The 24,232-nt window shown below is 37.8% G+C and overlaps 1 protein-coding gene across 1 annotated transcript; it reads left to right on the top strand.

Moving 5' to 3' along the window:
• Positions 1-1,603: 1,603 nt before the first annotated feature.
• LOC140230609 (uncharacterized) lies at positions 1,604-18,612 on the top strand. Its single transcript, XM_072310751.1, has 6 exons — positions 1,604-2,121; positions 6,204-6,308; positions 8,452-8,699; positions 14,719-14,877; positions 17,333-17,515; positions 18,189-18,612. The coding sequence occupies exons 1-6, from the start codon at positions 2,013-2,015 to the stop codon at positions 18,234-18,236; spliced, it is 852 nt and encodes a 283-aa protein (XP_072166852.1). The 5' UTR covers positions 1,604-2,012; the 3' UTR covers positions 18,237-18,612.
• The last annotated feature ends 5,620 nt before the right edge of the window (positions 18,613-24,232 follow it).

Raw genomic sequence — 24,232 nt, 5'->3', positions numbered from 1 at the left:
ATCTGTTAGTCATTGATATTATGATTAGTAAGTAACATTAACAGAAGACACTGAAATGCACCTTCCCCTAGACCCAAAATAACTTGCATGCTACCATGATCAACAAATATAACAAAAGACATTGCAGTGTCCATACATGAAGTCACCAGCAGAATCTTGATTTTAAAGATTTTTTTGAACTTTTTGTGGGCGTATCCAAGTAATCTGAAGAAAAAAAAAAGAGCAGAAATATTATTATGAAATACATGGAAATATTATTTAGTATTTTTTGACCACATAATGTCATGGCCAGGACATTTTTAATCGGTAATAATGTCAACATGCATTTCACTGCATTTTTCCTTTTAGTATGTGATTAAATCATGATTTATTTTATTAAATTCATATGATATTCTCTATCATCGTTCACGTCCCACATTCTAAACCACAATCATCAACAATAAAAGATAAGAGCAACTCTGTAAATATAAGCAGTCCTTATACCTGGTTGAGAATATTAAGGATGGAACAAAATTATTAACACAGAAACCAACATAGGCGGATTGGTCACATTTAAATGAAGATTTTATCGATAGATCTAGCGGTGTAAACCAGTACCTTCAGGGAAGACATCGTTGATATGAATATTGTAAGCCCAGTGTATTATGAGATTTTTAAAATCATTGTGTCCGTGTAAGATTTATCTAAGTGATTTTGCTTGATTAATGATGATAACAAAGAAGAGTTGACATTTTGAAAGGTAAAAAATTTCGGATGATGATGATGATTTGGTTTTGATTATGGGTATTGTTCCCATCTTACCCGACCCCCTTCCTTCCCCGCCTCACGTACATAACACACAAACACACGCACACATACACTCACATACACTCTCACACACATTCTTATACTCCATGCTCTTGCCTGATGCGCGTTGACAAAGGTAACAATGCTTCTAGAGACTAGACAGGTGCATTCATTCTGCACTACAGCCAATTATTATCTGACAGCAAACTACAGGGATTATTTCCTTTGTTGAGCGTTTGAAATGATGGGTATATCCCCTTTCTTCTTTTAAAGGGAAGATTCCTCAATGACACCTATGTATTTCGCGCGAGCACCGATTCTTCAAATGAATGTAACATTCCTAATGAAGCCCCCCCGACCCTACAAACGTGAGGACATTCCATGGATGCCAATGATTCAATATTTCTTCCGTGATGTTTACACCTTATGACAATAGACGAACAAACCAAACACGCCTGCCGTATTCGACTTTTTCTTTATGCCCCCACCCGCATTAATTTTGTTGCGCGATTTCTCAAATTACAATTTATGGAAATGCAGGGAATGGATTACCCATATCTACCGTTTACATCAGGGCGGATCCAGGAATTCCGTACGAAAGGGGAGGCACCTTTGCAAAATTAAAGGGGGGGACGCAAGCACCCCCCCCCCCCATTTTTTCTCTTTATTTCTACTTCTGGATCCGCCATTAGCTGCTTTACATTTTATTTTTGTTATTGTTTCAATCGCATGATTACCCGAGCGAGAAGGTACAAGCTGGGTAGTGAGTAGACAAGGAAAGGAGGGGGGGGGGGGCAGATGTGGAGTCTCCCTAGCGAAACCCATTTCTAATCCATCACTTTCACTGAGCAGAAGTGGAAGCGATGTGTAGCTTCACGAGTCCTTTTTAGCAGGCGCTCTGCTTCATGCATCTTCCCGGATAGCATATAATTAAAGCTATACAGCAAGTTGTCTGTACTCGGCTCATGTTACAAATTACTTCTTCTCTTTCAACGTTCTAGTGTGTGTTCTCCTCTTGCGTTTCAATTTGCACAGCTGGAGTAACATTAGACACTTCACATTATTGTCGGATGCGTAGCCTTGTATTTCAAAGAATCTGATCCACGCATGTAATATAACCCGCCTCAAGCCCATCAAGCCTATATGGACATTGCTGCTACTCCAGTGTTCAGTATGTAGAGTGACTTAGAGTGTTATCATACGACCACGCTGCTGGTAGATTTACCATGGAGCTATTCGGATTCAACCTGACAGCCGGGAGGGAATCGTACGTTCCCGGTGACGTGGTCAGCGGTGAGATCATTCTGCAGTCGAGTGCCTGCGAAGTCGTCGACGGTGAGCTCAAACTCTATAAATCTATGTGTTTTCGGAAAGATCTCGATCACTTGTGCCATATTTAAATCATCTGGGACCTCATTCTATACAGTGCACTCCCATTGCAACTAGACTAGCACGGTTATAACGAAATTCTCGTTACAACGAAGTAAAAATTTAGGTCCTGGAAGTCATCGTCTATGTACTGTAGTCTCTACTTTTCGGCTATAACGAAATTTCGATATAACGAAAGAAAATTGCCAGTCCCGAGGACTTCATTATAACGGGAGTCGCCTGTAAACGTATCTGATATTGCAACTGATTGACAAATTGCCCTACATCGACGTAAATAAGCACTGAATTGATTAGTGTTTTAGTAGTAGCCTACGTCGATATAGGGCAATCTGTCAATCAGTTGCAATGAAAGCATCTCGACGGAAGAATTTCATGAATTTGAAGTATCTGATATTGCTGACGATTTCTGGAGATCCCAACCCTTCTCTGACTTTCAAAAAGATTCGGAGGTAGATATGTTCTTGATGCGAAGCGGCGAGCCTATATTCCTATTGATACACCATCTTCTGCGGAGACGATAACCTCTGAGAGTAAGCCCTAGGTGGCTGTTAATGTGGAGTAACGATTCATAAAAGAACGAGCTATTTTTTCCGAGTGCCTGTCACACATTTTGAACCAATGGCTGACTAGCTAATCCGGAAGAAAAAGAAGAAGCAGAATGGTTTGACAACACGAACTCTATCTCTAATGGCCAATTCTTTTTTTTAACCGTTCTTGAAAGAAATCTCCTATATGGGATCTTCGAACAATCAGACGGACAGGGGACTTTTTTTCTCGAACCGGCACAGGGAGTTTAAACAGTCAACTGACTAGCCCATTAAAATTGATCTGAAAAGTATAATTTGAGTCCTACGGTACAGGGATAGGCGAGGGTAGCGCTTGGGGTTAGGATTGGGAAAGAGTTCCTTTTGATACAGCCACTCTTACCATTCTACATGTATTTCCCTATCCTTGTTAGCTAACGCACGGAGGCACGCATGCACACACATTAATGGCAATTGGTGGAGCTCTTAGAACTTTGGATGCCTGTCCCTGGGACGATACCCATTAAAGTATGAAATACATAATGGAACTTTTTCCCACCACATACGGTTTCATGCAGTGTTAAGTGGGAGTCGTAGGGCATAGTTATCATGTAAACAGTGTAGCATTTCCAATGGTTATTTTGTAATCTAATCCCATACCCGGTATTCAAGAGGAGAAATAAATAATGAAGAAAAAGAGAGTACTGTAGCGTAATTGTAATTATCGCAAGACATTTTCTCACTCTAGCAGGTGTGACACGCTTCAATGATAATAGTATGAAACGTAACACGTAAAGTTATGGTCTTAGTCGAAAACTAGCTGCTTCTTGCTGCAAAAATAATCCCTTATTAATCATTAAATTGTCACCTCTAAATTGAACTGTACGACTTTTATTGGAGACAGATCATAGATTGAACTGGTCAAATTAATCGAGTCTATACAAAATCAGAAAATATTACCAATCCCTTGCCAATTTGAGAGTATGTCAGGAACTTTAATCACTGATCATATCATTGACTTTGATCTCTAATGTCTTGCCAATTGAAGATCAAATAATTTATAAAGGGATTTCGAGATTTTTGAAGGTTCTGCAATCGATATTGTAAGATGTGAATAGCAATGGTTCTAATCACTCAAACTTACAAAGCAGTGACAATGGAAAGTGTAAGCCTCGGGTTCACTCGGCTCTCTAGCACTCATCACAAGTACACCAACAGCAGACTAAAGCAGCACACACGTGGTACCTGGAAGGAGTTCCCTGGCTAACTAACTTGTAGCCAGTTTATTCTTCGTAATTTGGCATGAGTTCACATGAAAATCCAGGTTGTAACATGAATATTCATATAAAGAATCAACATAACAAAACATGCAAATAAGGAAACAAGGGTTACAGCTGAATATTCATGATATGTAAATGATGTGTAGGCTTGGGTGATTTTGGCATGTTTTCAGTATTACAGGGACCAATGGATGTGAAGTGAAAAGAGCGGGAAAATGTCATGTGATATGTGGTGTGTCTGTGATAGGTGTGGTGCGTGGATGCATGTGGATGTGAATATGTATATGGGTTGATGTATTGGTGTGTAGAGGGGTGGTACATGTTATAACAGAAGGGGGGAAACACTGATAATAAATGGTTCAAAATAACTCCCTACAAAAGCAATGATTAAAATAAAAGATTCGGCGACAAACACAGATGATTATTTGGTTTTTGTGCCTTGATTGGCCAACACAGCATGACGTGTAATGAAGCGACGCCAGGTAATTATGCGGCGGGTCAGCGTTTCAGAAAACTTAGCAATACGCGATACGAGACGCGACATAATAGCGCTGTCCAAATTTCAACTCCTCAATGACATGGCAGTAATTAGTTTCTCACTATCTACTAATTACTTTCTACCTCGCTTTGGGTAATCTATGTAAATCAACACAAAACCAGCCCAGGTACGCAGACAAATTGCTAACATAAAGCAATGAATCATACATATTGAAAAAATGAATGAAAGCGCGAAACCATGCAGTAAGTCTAGTAAGAGACAGAGAGAGAAAGAGACGGAAAGACAGACAGACAGACAGACACACACACAGACACACAGACAGAGGGAAGGAGAGAGAGAGAGTATATATTATGACTGTTTTAGACGAATTCTTCGGTCGTTATGAGAAACAGTGTCTTTGGGTGGTGAGAATTAATCTTCATGTTCAATTAATATCTAGGTACACTTGGCAAGACTCGAATACTCATCTGATTATCATTTCGATTAGAAAAGAGTTGTTCTAATGTGATAATATTATGTATAGTGTTGAGTGTTCCTCTGGAGAGAACCGGCACAGCGTAGTCGACTGTGAAAACGCTCGAATTTAAAAGTGTGAAGCTGTTTTCACACTGTGGTGTGATTTTTCAGAGAGAGTTCACATCACAATGTTCCTTTTCACACTGTAAATTGATGATTCATGATACGTTCACAATAATTATATAACAGTGTGAAGAGATTTCAAGTTCACAATGTGTAAAGTTCACACTGTGTTCACAATGTGTTTACACCGTACCTCATATTGTGCTTCACTCTGTGGGAAGCTGTAGCATTTTTAAATGAGTGTTTCCTTGAATTAATATATATTTCAAAATAACGTTTATGAGGACTAGGAGAAAACTTACAGAGAAAGTGGTTCCATATTATGACAGTTCCTCGATAATGCACGAAATAAGTATTGTATATTCGAACTTGCGTTTACATCGTTTCTGTGGGAATATTGCCACCAGAGCGTTGTCAAGGCTCAAGGGACTATGTCAGTTCGTTGAACATTCATTCTAAATGCGATATTATTCACAGGTGATTATGTTAGTGAGAAATAAACAAATCCGTTAATACAGTTGTATGTATAATGCAGCTCTCTATGGAGCTCAGCCTTCTGAAGAACGCCGATGAATACCTTATACAGTATGACCTTATCGCTGACTCAATACATATCTCATCTCGAAGTACAAATCAGTTGTCGGTATAGTATCTCGTGTGTGTGTGTGTGTGTGTGTGTGTGTGTGTTAGCGTATGCGAGAAACCAGCTGTTAGTGTTAACAATTTTGATCTACATTTCTTGACAGCCACAAGGGCATTTTAAGAGATCAAAATCTTTTATATAGTCATACCATAACCATTTGTCTTGATATTGACTTACCAGTTTTTTTTTCTATTTTGTTTTTAACTTAGTAACTTGACCTCATGGTATATCCATGTTTTTCTCTTTGTTGGGTGGGGGGGGGGGGGGGGGTTGAGACTGAATAGAGCGTCGTACGCAGCAGTAGTTTCAAAACTAGGAAATAATACCGAGATAAGAACGAGGAAATCACAGTCATCCTCATATTGCAATTATGTGGTGAGAGACCGACTCAGTTGAGATATTCGAATTACAGATTTTAATAAAAGGAACAAAACGTCGATATAAACTGCACGCAGGATTAAAACCCACTTTTCGTATCCGTCTTTTCGTTCTGATCCAATTAGACCTGACGATATGTTTGGTCGGAGAATGTCGGGTAGAAGTCAAAGGATGGTTCTCCAAACAGCGTGACTCGGAAAGTTACCTCAGCGTAAAGAAGTGCCTCGTTGGTGAGTGAATACGTATATGATGATATTTATACACATCTATATGTTCGCTATGAAATATTCTTCAGTTTTTATTGTCCCTTCGTTACTTTTTCCATTTAATCTCTTTTCTCATTTTACAACAAGCACTCTAAATCCACCTTCTTTTTGCTATCAACAATTCTAACTGTACCAGTAGTACTCGTTATAGTAATAGTACTATCAATACTATTATGAGTACTAATCCAAAAATCGGAATTATTATTAGCAGAATAGTAGTAGTATTGGTAGTAGCAGTATGTGGTACTACTACTTCTCCTAGTACCATCACTATTTCTACTACAATTTAATACTACTAATACTTCTACTACTACTATAATGTACTACAATTTGATGTTGTGATCATTACCACAATGTGGTTACAACTACTTTTACTCTTCCTCTTCCTCCTCCATCTGTACTACATAAATCCACTACTCCTAATACATACTACTATTACAGCTACTACTACACTGCAAAAAATCCGGTGTTAAATATGAAACACCGAGCTGGTGTTAAATTTCCGGTGCTCATTCATGGTGTTAGATTAACACCTCCGGGTGTCATTTCAAAATTTAAAATTGTTTTTTGAATAGTTTCTTAGTTACTGTACTTCTTGTTAAGTTTGAACTTCAACAAGACGATAAAGAATTTTTCGATAAAGTACTTGATTTTTGAAAAAAAAAATGTGTAAACAGTAAATAATAAACAGTAACACCAGTTGGTGTGGTCCCCTATTGAAGCTGGACGGGTGTTATACCATTGAAATTAACACCACCAATATCAAATCAACACCATGCGGTGTCATTATTGAATTAACTCTAGCGCAGTGTCAAAAATATCACCAGCCACAGTGTCAAATTAACACCACAAAGTGCTAGGTGAACACCTTTTAACACCGTCACAATACATTTTCTACACCTGTGGTGCCGGTGTGGTCCTCTATTGAAGTTTGATCGGTGTTAGATTTAACACCCATGGTGTTAAATCTAACACCGATGTTTTTACAGTGTATTAATACTACTACTCTGCTACCACTAATACTGCCATTATAGCTATCCCTCATGTTAAAGTAACTTTTTTTTCCAGTCATTATGCAATGTATACCATTCCTACAATTGTTTTCACTCTTCATTGTTCGTTTCCCCAAAATTCCTTACTCATTATCTTCATTAGTATCGTCATCATCGTTATTGTTATCATCATCATCATTATCATAATTGTCGTCGTCTTCTCTCTCAATTGAATATACAGGCCGTTTTCGTTCGTTATTGATGTACATCAAAGTGAAAATTGTGCATGAAAACGAAATATGTAAAATGCAAAATCATTTTGAAAATCATTCGGCGGAATTCGACCTTTAAAATCAAAGATCACGAGTTGATTTCTGTGTCGGTTCAGATGGTTTGCTGAAGATGACAGTGTCATATCCGGACTCGGTGGTATCTCTTATCTTAGCGGTGAATAGTAGGTTGTGGTCCGGTTGGATGAATGGACAACTGAAAAGCGAAGAAAAAAAGAACAAGAACAACAATTCAAAATAAAACAAAGTAAAACAAAGGAATCTTTTCAACGACAAATGAAGCAGCCAGGCATTTGGCTTTATCTATTAAAATCACCGCGATGCACATCTTAGCTAAAAGTACAAGAATAAAATGCTGAATACTCCTCTCAGTCGGATCGGATAAGTTTATTTTGTTGTTTTTTAACAACAAGTATCTAAAGGATTGCTTACTCCAGAAGGCAATTGAGAGATTATTACAATTTGTTGTAATTTGACGTCTTTGTTTTGGAGGAGACATCCTTGTAGGTTCTCGGCATGGAAAAAGAAGTCAGGATACACGAACTTGAGAATAAAGATAAGTAATGAATTTTGTTTTCGAGCGTGCCGTAATACGAATGCCATTCTTTGAATTAATGTAACCTTACTTCAAGCACTGTAATATAATGTATCATTTGCTTGGCTTTATTTGCAAATGACATTTCGGACTTTCAACCCCCCCCCCCCCTCCCCCATTATTGCAGTATGTCCCTGAAAGGTAGGTAATTGTGTTACCTTGTTATATATGCGTCATTGTTATGATTTCTTTTTTTTTCTGCAAACCCAAAACATATGCGTTTTATGTAGATCATGCGTCACCAGAATTGGACAGAAAGCTGTACTCACGTGACCTTCAGGTCAAATACTTCGAGATCGACGTTCCGGAGGGCCACTTCCCGCCAACGTTCAAGAGTCCAGACGGAGTTGGTTGCATTCGCTATGACGTCATCCTCAGGATGAGACTCAGAGGAAAGCGTGAGCTCGTGACGTCACGACCAGTGCGCATAGTGGAAGACACAAGTGCGAGTGCGTTACCCGAGGTCACATTTAGGCAGGTTAGTCACCGTGCGTGTGTAGGACTTCTCTACTGGTAATATCCAGCCTAACTGCACAGCGTCGTCAAGGCGGTCTCGAAGGAAAACGGATGAGTTTATGGTAGAAAACGGTGACCACTCATCATCATATAAAAACTTAATAGTAGTCAATTCATGTTGGTACAAGAGGCAGTAGGTACACAGAGCATATTAAAAAAAAAATATGAAGGAATCTATCTTTGGAGGGCTACTATTTCATAATTGTCAGCTATGGAGAGGGCAACATAAGTTGTGAGGAAAGAACTATTCTTCTTTCCTCACAACCAACATTGCGCTCTTCAACGTCAGTTGGAGAACTCTTTTTCTTACCAGTGATACCTAAGTATGTTGACTAATGTCATGCATGACTGAGCCTATGAACTTTAAAGACAATAATGACAAGTTGCACTTTTTCTAAGTGTGAGTGTCACATGAAGGAACAATTTAGGCGTTTTCACATCAGCCCGATGTTTCGAAATAGCGCGCTATTTTCTGACTTGGGAAATTAACCCGATCACGAAATAGCGCGCTATTTGATAATGTGAACACAAATTAGCGCGCTAATTGTATCGCCCTGATCGAGAAAATTTCTCGAGTCAATATCAACTCGGGAAATTTCTGAAATATCGGGATAACATAGCGAACTATATAGCGCGCTATTTGATAATGTGAAATCGCCTCAAGAAATTAGCGCGATGCATCCCATCATGCCTAGTGTGTGATGGCAATCGCATGCATCCCATCATGCCTAGCGTGTGTGATGGCGATCAAGCGGGTATTTTTTTTTTTTTTTTTTTGAAAGCGCGCGCTCTACTGGTATACCCGACACTGTTTGCGCATGCTCAGCTGTCGAATTAGCTTCAAAAAATTTCGGGCTAATTCTCATCGGGCTGATGTGAATAGGAAATGAAATAGCGCGCTAATTTGCGATCGCGAAAATATCTCGAGCTTGGATTTTTATCGGGCTGATGTGAAAACGCCACTCACTGAATGAACGAGATCTGTCAATGAAAGAGACCGAATAAATAGGTCAGCTTGCACAACTGCAGGTTTGTGTTTAGGGTTTGTGTGTGGGTTTAATTTGAACATTTTATGGTTCATATAACCTGTCCGATAACTTGGCCACTCCCATAAAGGCCAACCCACAACGCCCATATTCAACACATAGCTTGCAGCGACAAATCATGTTTTGAATATGAAGAGAGTAAAATGAATAATGGGTTAGCCTTTGTGGGGGTGATCGTGTTATCAACATGGTTATGTTGAAGGTTATGGACCATAAAAGGTAAGAAGAAACCCTAAAAACACAAACCTGCAGTCGTACAGGCTGGCCTGTTAGTTTGACTACTTTCATTGACAGATCTCATCATTCAGTGAGATATTCATTGTTCCTTCACGATAAAAGCTCAAACTTGGAAAAAGTGGAGTTTGCTATTGATGTGCTCAGTCATGCATGGCATTTGTCGAAATTTGGTATCAATGGAAAGAGGAAGAGTTCCCCTTTCCTCACAATCAACACTGCGGTCTCCATTGATGACAATCCAAAGTTTGATTATATTTTTTTATGCACTGTATTTCATCTCAAAAGAACTAATATAAAGTGAATGAATGAAATGACTAGGGAAGGCAAAAAAAAAAGGAAAGTTGTGGAGTAGCTGGTTTTTCAGATGACAATTTTGATGTCGACCTTGAGGTGAGTTGTTCTGACGTGTCCATACCTTGTTTGTTGCCAGAGTTTGAGAAAGCCTGAAAGTGATCTAGCAACATGAAAACGACGTTGGAAAACTAATGTCCTTCACTTGGAATGACCAAAATAGATGTTTCGGTATGAATTGGTCTGTTGACTGACAGCAAAAGCCTATTTGCAGTGCTTTGACTTATCAGATTTCGTCACGTATCGTCAGTGTGTAAGTAGAAGCCATGTTTTGAAAGCCTTGCTGGTTTCCGCATATCTAAAGACACGCAGACTACGTAGAAATAGCATAAACCAGCTTGTCAGAACAAACTTCCAAAGCTAATACCATTAAGACTTTAAAAGTATATAGTTAGAATCCCTTTAATTTGCTTAAGGTACCATTGGTAGCGTAAGGTACCATCCAGTGTCCTTAAGGTATATAGAAGAGTTTAAGTTACCATTGTTGGCGTAAGTGTTAGGTCCTTTTTCACTCTCAGAATTTTTTCAATCTACAACAATTTATCCCTTAGTGGAAAAATAAGCAAAGAAAATTGGATTCCATTGTGATGGGATTCCGGTTTGTTTGTTTGTTTGTTTGTTTGTTTGTGTTTTTTTTTCTCATTTTCCACTAATATAATATATTCATTTCTGGTCAGTTTTCTTCTGTTTGCCTTCGTAACAATTTATCCCCTCTAAAAAAGTGACATAACTTCATGATTTGAGTTTCAAAAAGGAAATCAAAGATTTTATTTTGTGTACAGGTCAACGGTATAATATAAACACCTGAGTTCTCAGTAGATGTAAGTGCTTCGATTTGTTCACACCATTTGATTTACCAGTATTCATGATATTCTTGGCACTCAAGTAGCGAAAAAAAAAAACACACACACACACACTTGTTTGAAAATCGTTTATATTGTTTCCTTATCTTGAAGTACAAATAAAACATGGAAATTGGCTACTTTTAATCTTTGATATAGAGCCTCTTATACCTCACATTCTCACAACATAATATTTGATTTTCCTTGGAATTACAAGAGAGTTAGACGTATTGATCAGCCATTATCATGAGACAAGTACGATGCGTCATTTTCCCCGACTTAGAGATCGTTATGTTTCAACCCTGCCCTTTACATATTACGTAAGATCTTGAAAGGCTAATATTAGAATTTCCCCGCAATCTTATGGCATGACCTCAAATTGGGTGCGGCCAGATGCAATTATAATACCTGGAACTACTACCCAAACCACAAGAGTAGCAATCTCTTTCCTATGTTATCTGTCTAAGGTCAGCGGATTGAGAATGCCCATTAGTCTCTTCATGCCCATATACTTCCGATTTCGGCGAAATTCTATTGACACTAGTCTTGTTTGATGGAGCAAAGTGAATTTTTTTTTTCTTTAGATATAATGGTTCTTTAGTGCATGCATATATGACCACTTGAATTGTCACTCAAAGCCCCTAGTGATCTGAAATGTCATTAAGGATTTAATAGTACCAACAGTAATGAAATGATTATCATGCTAATTTCTCTGGAAACATTGTGTGAAGTTTTATCCTAAATCGCGTGTGCCAACGCGTATACCCAATGATTCTTGCAGCAGACCCTCAACTTAGTCCTAATATGCATAGCAATGATTTTACTTGCTTGTTTGTTTGATTTTTTAAACCCTGTATGATAGGGACAGATCTTTTCGCATGAGTTTGGACTTAACATCCGGCTGACAGTCTGTTGCAGTAGAGCATGTTTCCGAGCAGGAAATGGAGGGCGATTGAACGCAGCAATGATATTTTTGTTGACTGGTTGACGCCTGTTGATGTGGGGTTAAATGCAAGTAAAATGATAGCTCAGTTGGGGGGTGGGGGGGGGGGGAGAGAATGATTATTGTCAATGTTAGATTGGAAATTTTGATGGTGCAAGGGACTATAGCTTTTCAGGCTGTCAACAGCGTATTTTAGCCACATCCTACTGTCCGGTTTCTGACATTACAATGGCCTTGTGGACAGTACATCTTTGCTGTCGATTATTCATCAACTTATTTTTTCTCTTCATGTAATAATTCACGTATCCACTAGCAATTAATTCAGTTATCTATTTACATATTTATTCTCGTATTTGTTGACTCATCAATTATTCATCTTACTTCAATTGTTTACTGCACCTCATTATGCCTCAAGGGTTCACTAAAATCATATTATTAGGAGTCTCATGAATGTTAATTCTAAATCTTAACATATTGATATTTTCATCAGAAATTCTCTCTTACTCTCTCTCTCTCTCTCCCTAAACTTGTATGGTGGTGATGAAACTAACACCATGAAAGTAAAACAAAACAAACAAACCAACACACAAAAAACAGCGAGCAAACGCTTCTAATGAAAACATCTGGAAACATTTTTATTTCATTATTTCATTGACGTTGTCAATTGTCGACGAAATAGCAATGTTGTGACGAAATGACCGATTTCGTGACGAAAGAGACCATACAACACTTGGCGCCCCATACTTGCCTACGAGCTTGTCTGAACTTAACTTATGTTATGTGAAATTAATCAAAACGAACTGGACGTAGATACATAACAAATACATACGTGAATTTCAAACACAAGGGCCAGGGTACACGGCGAATGCTGATTCCAGAATGAAAGGACTACAGGTCAATTTCTCGTAACGACGCTTGGGGCGGCTTACTCTTGATATGCCACTTGCGATGCTGATGGCGTTTGTTTTTTTTTTTTTTTTCAGACAGAAGGTCAAGGAAAATCGAGTGGCTTCTACAAAAAGGGCAATTACCTGTAATGTTTGGCCTTAAATGTCCAATCCTGTCTTTCCCGAACTCTTCTGACACTTAAATAGAAGGCCTTGAAATTCCCACGTTTGAATTTTTTTAGGACATTGATATTATTCTGGAGACTGTTTTCTTGTATTTAGGGACGTTGAACTGACCACATACACCCCGAACCTTATGAACTCCCTGTATGGAGAGATTTTGTACACATATTTCCCGGTCAATATTTTTATTGTTTTCTTCCTGAACTTTCCAAGCCTGCCTTTTGCCTTTATGTGTCAATTCACCACTTGTATAAGCAACATAGGAACATCCGTGCCGATAAAGAACCTTATATAACAAATGAACAAACAAAAATGGGTTATGACGTACGTATATCAGACTGTCAGCAGTGGTCCCACACGAAGGTCATTGTCATCACATAAAACACGAACTCACTGCCTGCGAGAACCGATTATGCCTAGCTTGCCTTAACCCACTGGTAACCAATAATCTCGGAGTGAAGGGTTATCTGTTTTAGAACGTAAGATGCGCTCATCATTAAATTACAACGAAGTGTCCAGGATAACTTCGTTTATATCATTATATTAATTTCTTTCTAGGGATCATGAAATGACGGTTGGAATAGAATGTTTACCATGTGATGATACAGAATTGTACCTTTCCTTCTCCTACCAACACTCTACTCTCACGCCTACACTCATCACATTTTGTTCTGAAGTAGCGAGAGGGGAAAGTGATTAACATACAAATAGTTCTATAAACCACAGCGCTTCCGAATGGCCTCTCGTCAGCTAATTAGTTTGTGTATTTAAAACATGTGGCTCGGTGCATTCGACTCCATTGAACTCAAAAAGTTCGCAAGTTTGACTCCTCGCTACTTGACATTTCCTGCCTGACTGAAAGTTATCCAACTGCATGACTTTACTCATTCCCAGACTATCAGCAAATCAGTCCACGAGGAAAGTGCAAGTGATTGTTTAAAATGTGAAACGTACCTGATCCGAGTCAAGAAAATAATAGCCTTCTTTAGTTGGAAGTTTATGTCTTGAAACAGAGGTTAGATCGAAGGATACTTTAATATCGAAAAGCTTGGCAACTGTTGCTGTGCAGCCTATGTAAGAAACAAAATGATTTCTAAATTGCATCTTATGTGTTGAGGATGCGTCATTCATCTATTCATTACTTATTTTCATTTCCAAAGAATAAGCACATAAATATTACAACCATCAAAATGACTTCACTCAACATGATATAACGTAGAAAAGTACCGCCTTTCACTAAAGAATGGAAAGAAAATTGAGGGGATGCTAAAAGACGAATTTGTAAAATGAAACAATGAGTAGACCTACATGTAAATTGCAGCAACTAGGAACCCTGTCACCACAGATGGGTCACGTCGGATCCGAATTTTTACGTTCAGCTGATAACATGAAAACATAAACTTCATGTTTATGAGGTGACGTAGTTGCGTCACCTCGTAACAATGGGCCTTCTCTGTGGACGTGAAACATTGTCTTTCACTCTCATTTCCAGTCACTCATCGGGTTACCAGTTCCGTTCATGAGACGTGCCGTGACGCCAATCCACGTGTATTGTGAATCGGACAACGCTACTGTCGTCTACGTCACGGCTACCCTGAGACGAAAGAGGGCGCTGTCCCTAAATGCGTTCGATCAACTTTGTTTGGTCCAGGTACAAAAATGTACTAATTTGATTTGATTTGATTTGATTTGATTTATTGGTTTCTGTATCATCATTGTACATATACACATTTATGTACAAACATAAATATGATAATATATATAAGTATTTTCTTGTTCATTGCCTGTGTACAATGTACAGCAAAAGTACAACAAAACATACTACAATGAATAATATAGAGGGGCTACAGCATAAGCGTAGCTTGATTTGCGTGCAGCCCCCGTAGCATAACATAATATTATAATGTACATCGGAAGGAGAATAGGAGGGAGGGATGACTTGCATAGAGATAGGATAGTTGAAAGGAGAAAGGGAAGGGAGAGGTTTGTCTGCTTTCACTAAAGGTTTATACAAAGTAAAGTCCCCTGTATCACTGATTAGCAAGACATGACAAAATATTTTCTCAACGAGGTACAGGTGGACAGTTGATACAGGTCATGGTCGGTTACATACTCATTATTACATAATAGACTAATTGTGTCGATATTTGTACAAAAGAATTTCGTGTATATAACAATGACAATGGAATTACTGATATTCAGATAACAACATCGTTTTTACAGCCTTCCTAAAAGAATACGTGGACTTTAAACTTCGAATTTCAGAAGGAAGAGAATTCCAAACATCGGGTCCGGTGTGTCTGACAGATTTCAGAGCCATCACTGTTTTGGGATTATACAAGTGAAACTTATCAGATTGTCTTGTTGGATAAAAATGTATTTCCTTATTTAATTGAAATAATGAGTAAAAAGAAGATGGCAACTGACCATTATGTAAGCGAAACATAAAGAGTGAGTTTTGCAAAAAATTAATGTCATTTACCTTAAGTGTTCTTAATTCTGCGAATAAAGGATCTGAATGGTCTCGATAACCTGAGTTGGTGCATATACGTATTGCTTTCTTTTGCAAAAGTAATATACTATCAATGTGGCTTTTTGATGTTGCCCATACAATGTTGCAATAAGAAATGTGCGATAATATCAATGAATAATTTAATTTATATAACATAAATAAGATATTCTGAGGGACATAATACTTTAACTTTTGAAGTATACCAACATTACGAGATACTTTATCAGAGATATATTGTACATGAACATTCCATTTCATATTTTCATTTATATATATTCCGAGGAATTTAATACTTTCTTTTTGTTCCAATAATACACCATCCACCATAATATTTAAATGTTGCATTTCAATGTTGTGCTTCTTGTTATAGAAATACATAAAATTTGTCTTTTTTAGATTAAGTGATAATCTATTACTCTTAAACCACATAGATAATTTCGGTAATTCAGTGTTAAGAGTTCTTAGGAGCGAATGAAAATCAGAATTGGAACAATATACATTGGTGTCATCAGCAAACATAATATATTGCAGTGACTTAGATGAGTTTGAAATATCATTTACATACACTAGAAATAATAACGGTCCCAATATGGATCCTTGTGGGACTCCACATTGTATAGGTAATACTTCAGAGTTAACAGATTCATAGTACACATATTGTTTTCTATTTAACAAGTAATCTTTAAACCATTCAAGTGGAATACCACGAACACCATAGGACTGCAATTTACGTATGAGGATAGTGTGGTCAAGAGTGTCGAATGCCTTGCTTAGGTCCATGAAAACACCGATGACATGTTTTTGTTCAGCTAAGGCAGTCGACACTCTATCGTATAATTGGGCTAGTGCCATATCTGTTGAATGAAATTTCCTGAAGCCATACTGGTCTTGGTTAAATATATCATATTGTGTCAAAAAATCATACAGTCTGTTATATACAAGCCTTTCTATTACCTTAGAAATACTAGGAAGAATAGAAATAGGGCGGTAATTTGATACAAAAGACTAATGACAACTGCCAAGTTAATAATACTACTGACAGTCAGTAATGACGATGATGATATATGTACTTAAATGCAAAATGATGATGATGATGATGATATATATATATATATATATATATATATATTCATATATTTTTATTTATTTATTTTTTTATTTATCTATTTTTTAAAGCGTGACTCGTATTAACTGTGTTACAATGAGGAGACAATATTTGGCTAATATATTGATTCTGAATGTGTCCATGATCAAGATATTATTTGCTGAAGAAAATGCCCGCGCACAAATACAATCTGCCGACCCGGAAAGATTGTTCTTTGCAGGCAAAATAGTACACACGATAGTTCAATTTTAGATAGGGAAACTAATCGAAATTCTTCATTTGGTCATTTTTCGTGTATTTTTTTTAGCCAGTTCTTTAGCCAGTCAATGCTCCATGTCTTATCAAAACTTTTTACGATGCTTGTATTTATAGTAATAGTTTCTGCCTGGGTCTCTTCCAGACGAAAACAGCAGAGATGATATATGATTCAAATCATTTTCTGTATCTTTCATGCGTCTCACGTAATCATTCTTCTTCACTGCTATGAAGCGCATACGGTATAGAATCGGGAAGAATAAAGCCTACGAGAAGTTCCATACCATCAGCTGTTACGACGACATTCAACTGCATACGAACAGCGAAAACGAAGTCACGGTTACCATGGTATTTTCCAGGAAGAACCTTCCCACAATCCATCACTGCGGACTTATCTCCATTCAGTATTTCTTACAGGTAACAGCCGAGAGTTCTTTAGCCAGTCAATAAATTTTGATTACTGTTAGTTCTCTTACCAACGGACAAAGATCAAGTTTAAAGAGCTACGCACGTCATGATCAAGCTTACTATTATAGCAGTAGAGCAAAGAAATATTCTGAATTATATAACGCCTGATGAGATCCTTGTCATTTGATTGGTTGTTTAACATTGATTAATCGGCCCATTTCACTATGACGTCATCATCCGTGCAATTGTGGCTCCATTTACCGTGCAATTTTGGATCCATACGATTTGCTCCATTGCACGCTCGCTGAGAGCCCGGCACACTACGCGTGTTAAACGCGCTTGCGTTTGCAGTGTGTGTATGCGACAGCACGCCAGTGTAAAGCGCTCAGTGAGCACTGCACTCTCGCGATCTCAGTGTCTCTCTTGTTTCTAAATTAATAAAACATCAAATGACATGGATCTATTTTAGGCGTTATATAAAAACAAATAATTAATGTTTTTCATTCGTGTAATGGACAGAATATTTCATTCGGTGAAAGATGAAATGTTTGATCCATTCAACTCGGCTGCGCCTCGTTGAATGGATCATTTCATCTTTCACCTCATGAAATATTCTGTCCATTGCACTTATAAACATTCATTATTTGTAAAATAATCCTCTTGACTTTTTTCTTTACTGCAGAGTTCCTCCTGCCTGAGGTCTCCACTGAAAATCCCATTTGCATCGTGATGACTCTATAGGTCATTGTTTGCGTAAGCGGTTGCAGTCGATCAGGAAACTAACCTAGAAAGATGAAATCGGGCGTGCCCAAGTGCTGTAATCAAGGCTTTCTTTCACTCCAATTTGTGGATCATGGTCAAAGGCTCATAGATGACTGAAGGTCAGAAATCGCCTGTCCATCCGCATCCACCAGTCCACAACATAGAGATATCGTCCGATGTGAATGTTGACATTGGACGGACCGGCGACATCGCAGGTTGTAGAGCCTACAATTCGCTGACTACATGCTTTGACATGACTTAAACTCTTGTCGGTATATAATTATCGTTGTTCGGAAGCAGCGGATTAAAGTATATGGAGAGATCAAGATACAATGATGTCTATAGGAACTGTGTGAATAAAGTATCATTCTTTGGAACTTATTGATTAAACCTGTATACGAGACGCGGCCGTGTTTGGATATTTGCCTCATGCACTGTTAATTCCTATCATACTGTTGAGTCATGAACAAAAAGTTCAACATCCGTTTTAATTAAAACAAATTTTTGCCATTTCTTTTCCATGCTGCTCTAGTGATTACAAACGCATGACGAATTTGCTGGACACATGGCTAGCAATGTGTGCCATACTTTTATCATAGAGTCATAGCAAATTTTCAGGATGCATGGCAAATTTATCGGATGTATGGCAAATTTACCGGATGTATGGCTAGTCGTTCAGTAAAATGGTGTATTATCATACACACAAACATCATTATATTAACAATGTTTACAGCTTCAGCTATCGGCAGTGATCGTGTTATTATAGTAATTGTATTTGATATCGAACGTCTGTCGCTGCTGGATAGAGCACAATGTCTCACACTGTGTTCACATAGTCGACTGCGTGAAAATGCTAGAATTTAATAACGTGAAGATGATTTAATGCTGTGGTATAGTTTTTCACAGAGAGTTCACATACTATTTTCTGTTTCACACTGTGACTTGATGATACACAGTGCGTTTACATTTTTCAAACGCTCAAATTTAACAGTATGAAGAGATTTCACACTGTGTTCACTTTGTTTCACATTGGGTTTCAAACAGGGGACACTGTTCTTTTCAGCAGGGTGGACAGTATGTGAGTCAATTTACATATCTCTACCACTGACATTAGAGAGTTTCTGTTTGTTTGTTTGTTTGTTTGTTTGTTTTTGTTTTTCCGACTGGTTTCTATCGCATGGATTGCTGTATGATCTGGTGTCAACGAGTTAAAATTAATGGCATGGTAGCTAGGGTGTTAGCATGCGAGTTGTGTTTATGCAGTGTCAACCTGATTTCATACTAATTGAAATATTTTCTTTGCCGCTGTGATAAGTATGATGTTTAGACATGAAGCGACCTGATCTCGTTTGAGATACGTTCGGTTTGTTTATGAAGTCAAAGTCCTTTTGATGAAAGATTACCTTTCGCCCGGTCGTGTGCATCACCCCTATAATCAAACTGGGCCATAATCATAAACGAATTAACATCCACAAATTGCAGTCATTATCATTCATGAATGCAATTAACAACGGAACATAAAAGTGATTAGAGCCATTAGCTGTCTATCTGCGCTGAACACAACCCCAAGTCATGGTATTGAACAGCAATGCAATTAAACCAAATAAACTGCTTGGCATCTATCCATGCAGTCAGTATATGTTTTATGATTCTGTGTTTGTTTGTTGTGACATCGTTCTTTCTTGACAGTAAGTTCGTATCGTCTGTCAGCATTGGATTTACTTATCATTACCAACTCTAAGGCTACGCTTCCCCTGATGACCCAAACAATGAACTGTTTCATTTACCTGTCTCAACTGAGAACATTTTAGTATGATGATGCTTGGAACCCAGTTTGCATGAGCTCATTGTTGACACTGTATGTCGGGCAAGCCTCGGACACACTTTTTTTGAACACCAAGGTGCCCCTTAAACATCATTTGCTTAAACTGTGAATATGTAAACTGGTCTATAACGCAACTGTAGCCAGCTGTCAGTGACATGGTGTCATTTGGTGTAAAAAAAAAAAAAACATTTTCAGTTACTATCTAACCTCTCCTATTCGGCCTCCCTTTATCTGGATCTCTCTATTATCCGGATGGAAAAGGGGGATTTCAAACTCAAACAAAATTCCCACACAAACCCACATGAATTACATATTTTTCCCAACATAACATTACATAACATAACATAACATAACATAACATAACATAACATAACATAACATAACATAACATAACATAACAAAACATTTCACATCAAATTTTCATCGTGCATTCAGACATCCACTACCCTCAATTTTGAGCTGATAGCAAAGAAAGAGTTTCAGTGTACGCTATAGGTTACATGTACAGTCTACATTATGTAGCTACCATAATAGGCAGCAGCTGCGTGAACTGAATCTCCCATATCCGGCCAAATCCCTTATCCGGATGAGCGCCGGTCCCACCAAGTCCGGATAGGAGAGGTATGACTGTATGTTAAATTTATCGGGCAATATGACTCTGTATGTGTGTGTGTGCGTGTATGTACAGTATGCATGCATGCATGCATGTGTGTTGATGTTTGTGTTCACGGTTACTCCCCTATGTGTAAGAACAAAAAGATATCACACACCTTGTCTACAGTAACATAGAAGCAATACAATTATCAAAATTAAATCGGGTCCAATTGATAAAAGGGAGAATTAAAAGCTCATTTATCTGTGACGTTTCCCGGATATATAAGAAGATTAAGGCAGAGCAAAAGAGATAAGATCTCATCATCTCTAATTTGAATATAGGCCTATTCCTCTCTTTGAGACTCGAGTTGTCTAATATTTTGATTATCGGTGCTATATTCTATATCACAAACACCTTAAGCATGAATTATGTGTATTTATTATCATCATTTTACCTGTGCACGTTGTTGAATTAAGGAAAGAATAAAGCTATACCAAGGAGGTTTTATACATTGGAGTTCCAACTGGCTGTGATTATTCAAACAGTTGTCAGATTTCTATTGATGTACAAAGGAATTCCACAGGTGCACCTGTGCCTTTGATGATCGATGTTCCTTGCCGCCGTCTTGCTCAGCATTCTGAAGATTAATTTTGAACGTTATCATAATTTTTGGCCATATTTTGCTTATCTATTTATGAAATGAAATGAAATTTCAATTAATGATAAAGCATGCAAAACAAGAGACATTTCCGTCCAGAAATTTGCGCAAAAGTGTAAATCTGAGCTGTGTCATGTGAAAATGTTTAAAACTGTTCCATCCTGGAAAGCTGGTATTATCACTTTTCCGCTTAGTTTCCACAAATGAAACTAATATGGAATAATCTTCAAGTACAATGTATAATTCTATATTGATAGATATATCAGATTAGTGCCCGCATTATGCCCAGTCGAGTAATTTTCATCTTCATTTCAGCATTTTTTGCTCAATTTCTATTCGTGCATCCTCATGTCTGTACCACCTACCTTTTATAAGAAGGGATAGCGAAAAGTAATTACCATCACAAAGAAATATCTTCCTTTGAAAGTGGCTAGTGAATATGCAATGAGACACGAGTCAATTGTCTTCCTATCTGCGCGGCAGATCCTGTTTTGCACATGCTTCAAGCGGCGGCTTCGAACATCTAGCAAAGGAAATAAGACGGTTGTGACTCCATTCTCTAGAACCTCCTTGGCTATACACAGAGAAATGACTCGTCCAGGTTTCTACAGTGAGTTGTTGGACGTGAATGTGTGTGTGTGTGTGTGTGTGTGTGTGTGTGTGTGCGTGCGTGTGCGTGAAGAAAAGAAAATGTGATTCAGTTCAATTCAATTCAATTCAATTCATTTATTTTTCATTCTTCTTTTTTTCAACAAAAATGTGATTAAGCAGCACAAGTGAGAAGAACAGCTGCTTATTCTTATTCCAAATAATTTAATTGTGAAAAAGAGCCTGATATTGAATAAAAGTCAAATAAAGAATATAACAAAAGTGCTCATATGTGCGTGTGTGCCGGTATGTTTGTTTGTTTTTTTATTATTCCATATTCCACACTTCAACAAATACATAAAACATAAACATCACAATACAAAAGCCTGGATGAATTGTCAAGTACAGCTTATAAGACAATAAAACATGAGAAATATGAGGAATCTACATAGAAGCATTGCTTGTACAGGTGTAGATTCCCAGATGCGGATATGAGATTATTTCTTACTTGGTATATCTAATCAAAGGAATGTGTGTGTGATATTGGAGGGAGGGAATGGTGTGACCTCCAGTTTTTAACAAGAGCTGACAATGTTTTGTTTTTGCATAAATGTGTGAGTGTAACGACTTTGCTCTTTTTGTTACATCAACTTTTTAGAGGGGGATTCTCCCAATAAGACTGAATGAACGCTGAACGCGGGGAGGAGGGCGGTCGGCTGGGTTACAGTTAGTTATTCCGAAGGTTTGTTTTTCCGAAGGCTTGTTAATCCGAAAATGAATACGGGGTTCGTTAGCACCCACATTGTTTTCTTTAGCGGATATAATTTACCGAACCGTTATTCCATTCATATTAATCAGTTAATCAAAATATAGATTGTGAAGAATTTTACTGTAAAACGAGCTTACTCCAATTTTGTTAAGTTGAGATATTTGTCATTAAAGCTGATAAGACAAGAAAATAATAATGGAGTACAGGATATTTTTAATCATAACTTCTAGAATATTCCTTTTAATGTCACAAGTGAGGTATCACAGGAAAGGTTTAAATATGCTCTATCTGATGATGGAATTACTCTAAAATGTTTGAAAATGGCGCTTAGGTCATTTTGAAATAAAACTCTTAATATATATCATATTGTTATCACATGTGAAATTTTATTCTAAAATAAAAGTTTCGCAATTCCTGAGGTTCGTTAGTCCTTTCATATACAGAAACTTGTTATGAACATATATTTGGAACACAATCAACACCGTAGAACAACGAAGCCTATGATATATTACAAATCATTATCCTGTTTCTGGTTCACTGTGTCCAAGTCAAATTAATATTTCGACACCGTTTCATCTTTGATTTTGGCTCGTTATTTCGCTCCTTATTTTGTCAGTTATTATTATTACTTCTCTTCTTTTTTTAACTGGGGAAGGACATGATTCCTGACACTGCCTGAAGTTCATCAATGTCGCCATGCGAGACATTTGAATTTTGGGAGAAAAAAATATATATTTGCCCGGTAAATATTGGCTATTGTGTTTAATCGTTTTATTGCGGAGATTTATTAGCTCTAACGAAGGCTGTGTCCCGAACTCGCTCAACAAATACAACGAGTGATTTGACGCAATTGTAAGAGAAGGAGAGATAGAGAAAGAGAAAGATATTAGAGAGAGGGAGGAAGAGAATGAATCGGATGAGGGGGGGGGGGGGGAGATCCGTTTTAAACCTGAACATGATATACATACAGACATATGCAACGTCCTATACACTCATCCAACTTCTCTTTTCTGAAATAGACCAAGGGGAAACGAGACCGTTGACCCCTCACTCAATTGTACTTTTCTCGCTATTGAAGATTGAATTTTTCCCCAGGAAAACTGATAACTATTTTGATTGCCCTACAGAAGGTCAAAGTATAGAAATTAGTCACGTTTGACCACAAGCACAAGAAACAGATAACGAAAAGAATAGTTCTCTTTTTACATGATGTACACCTCACACAATTAGTACAATTACTTCTTATCACATCATCAGGTAGAAGCGAATGACAAGAACTGACCAATCACAGGCTCGCGTACTCCTCTGTCTTTCCAATACCTCAGAATCTGTAATGACCGACCGTGTGTTAACCAGGCATCGATCAATTTCACGCGGTGTGTTTATGGAATATCCGTCTCTCATGATATGAAAGAGAACTTGACTGAGGCACAAATAGATAATTGCGCAAACAGACGCATACTTTTTTTTAACATCGAAGTTATCAACAGGTTCACGAACGCTCTGCGACAGACAACACAGACGCAGTA

Source organism: Diadema setosum, chromosome 7 (genome assembly GCF_964275005.1).
Source record: "Diadema setosum chromosome 7, eeDiaSeto1, whole genome shotgun sequence".
Classification (NCBI taxonomy): Eukaryota; Metazoa; Echinodermata; class Echinoidea; order Diadematoida; family Diadematidae; genus Diadema; species Diadema setosum.
This window is presented reverse-complemented; position numbering and strand designations above follow the sequence as displayed.

What these genes read in the sequence shown, in the direction of transcription:
- LOC140230609 (XM_072310751.1), top strand. Translation starts at nt 2,013, where the DNA reads ATGGAGCTATTCGGATTCAACCTGACAGCCGGGAGGGAATCGTACGTT. An exon ending in CCGAGGTCACATTTAGGCAG is followed by an intron (nt 8,700 to 14,718) that starts GTTAGTCACCGT and finishes TCTCATTTCCAG; the next exon opens with TCACTCATCGGGTTACCAGT. An exon ending in CCATTCAGTATTTCTTACAG is followed by an intron (nt 17,516 to 18,188) that starts GTAACAGCCGAG and finishes TCTTTACTGCAG; the next exon opens with AGTTCCTCCTGCCTGAGGTC.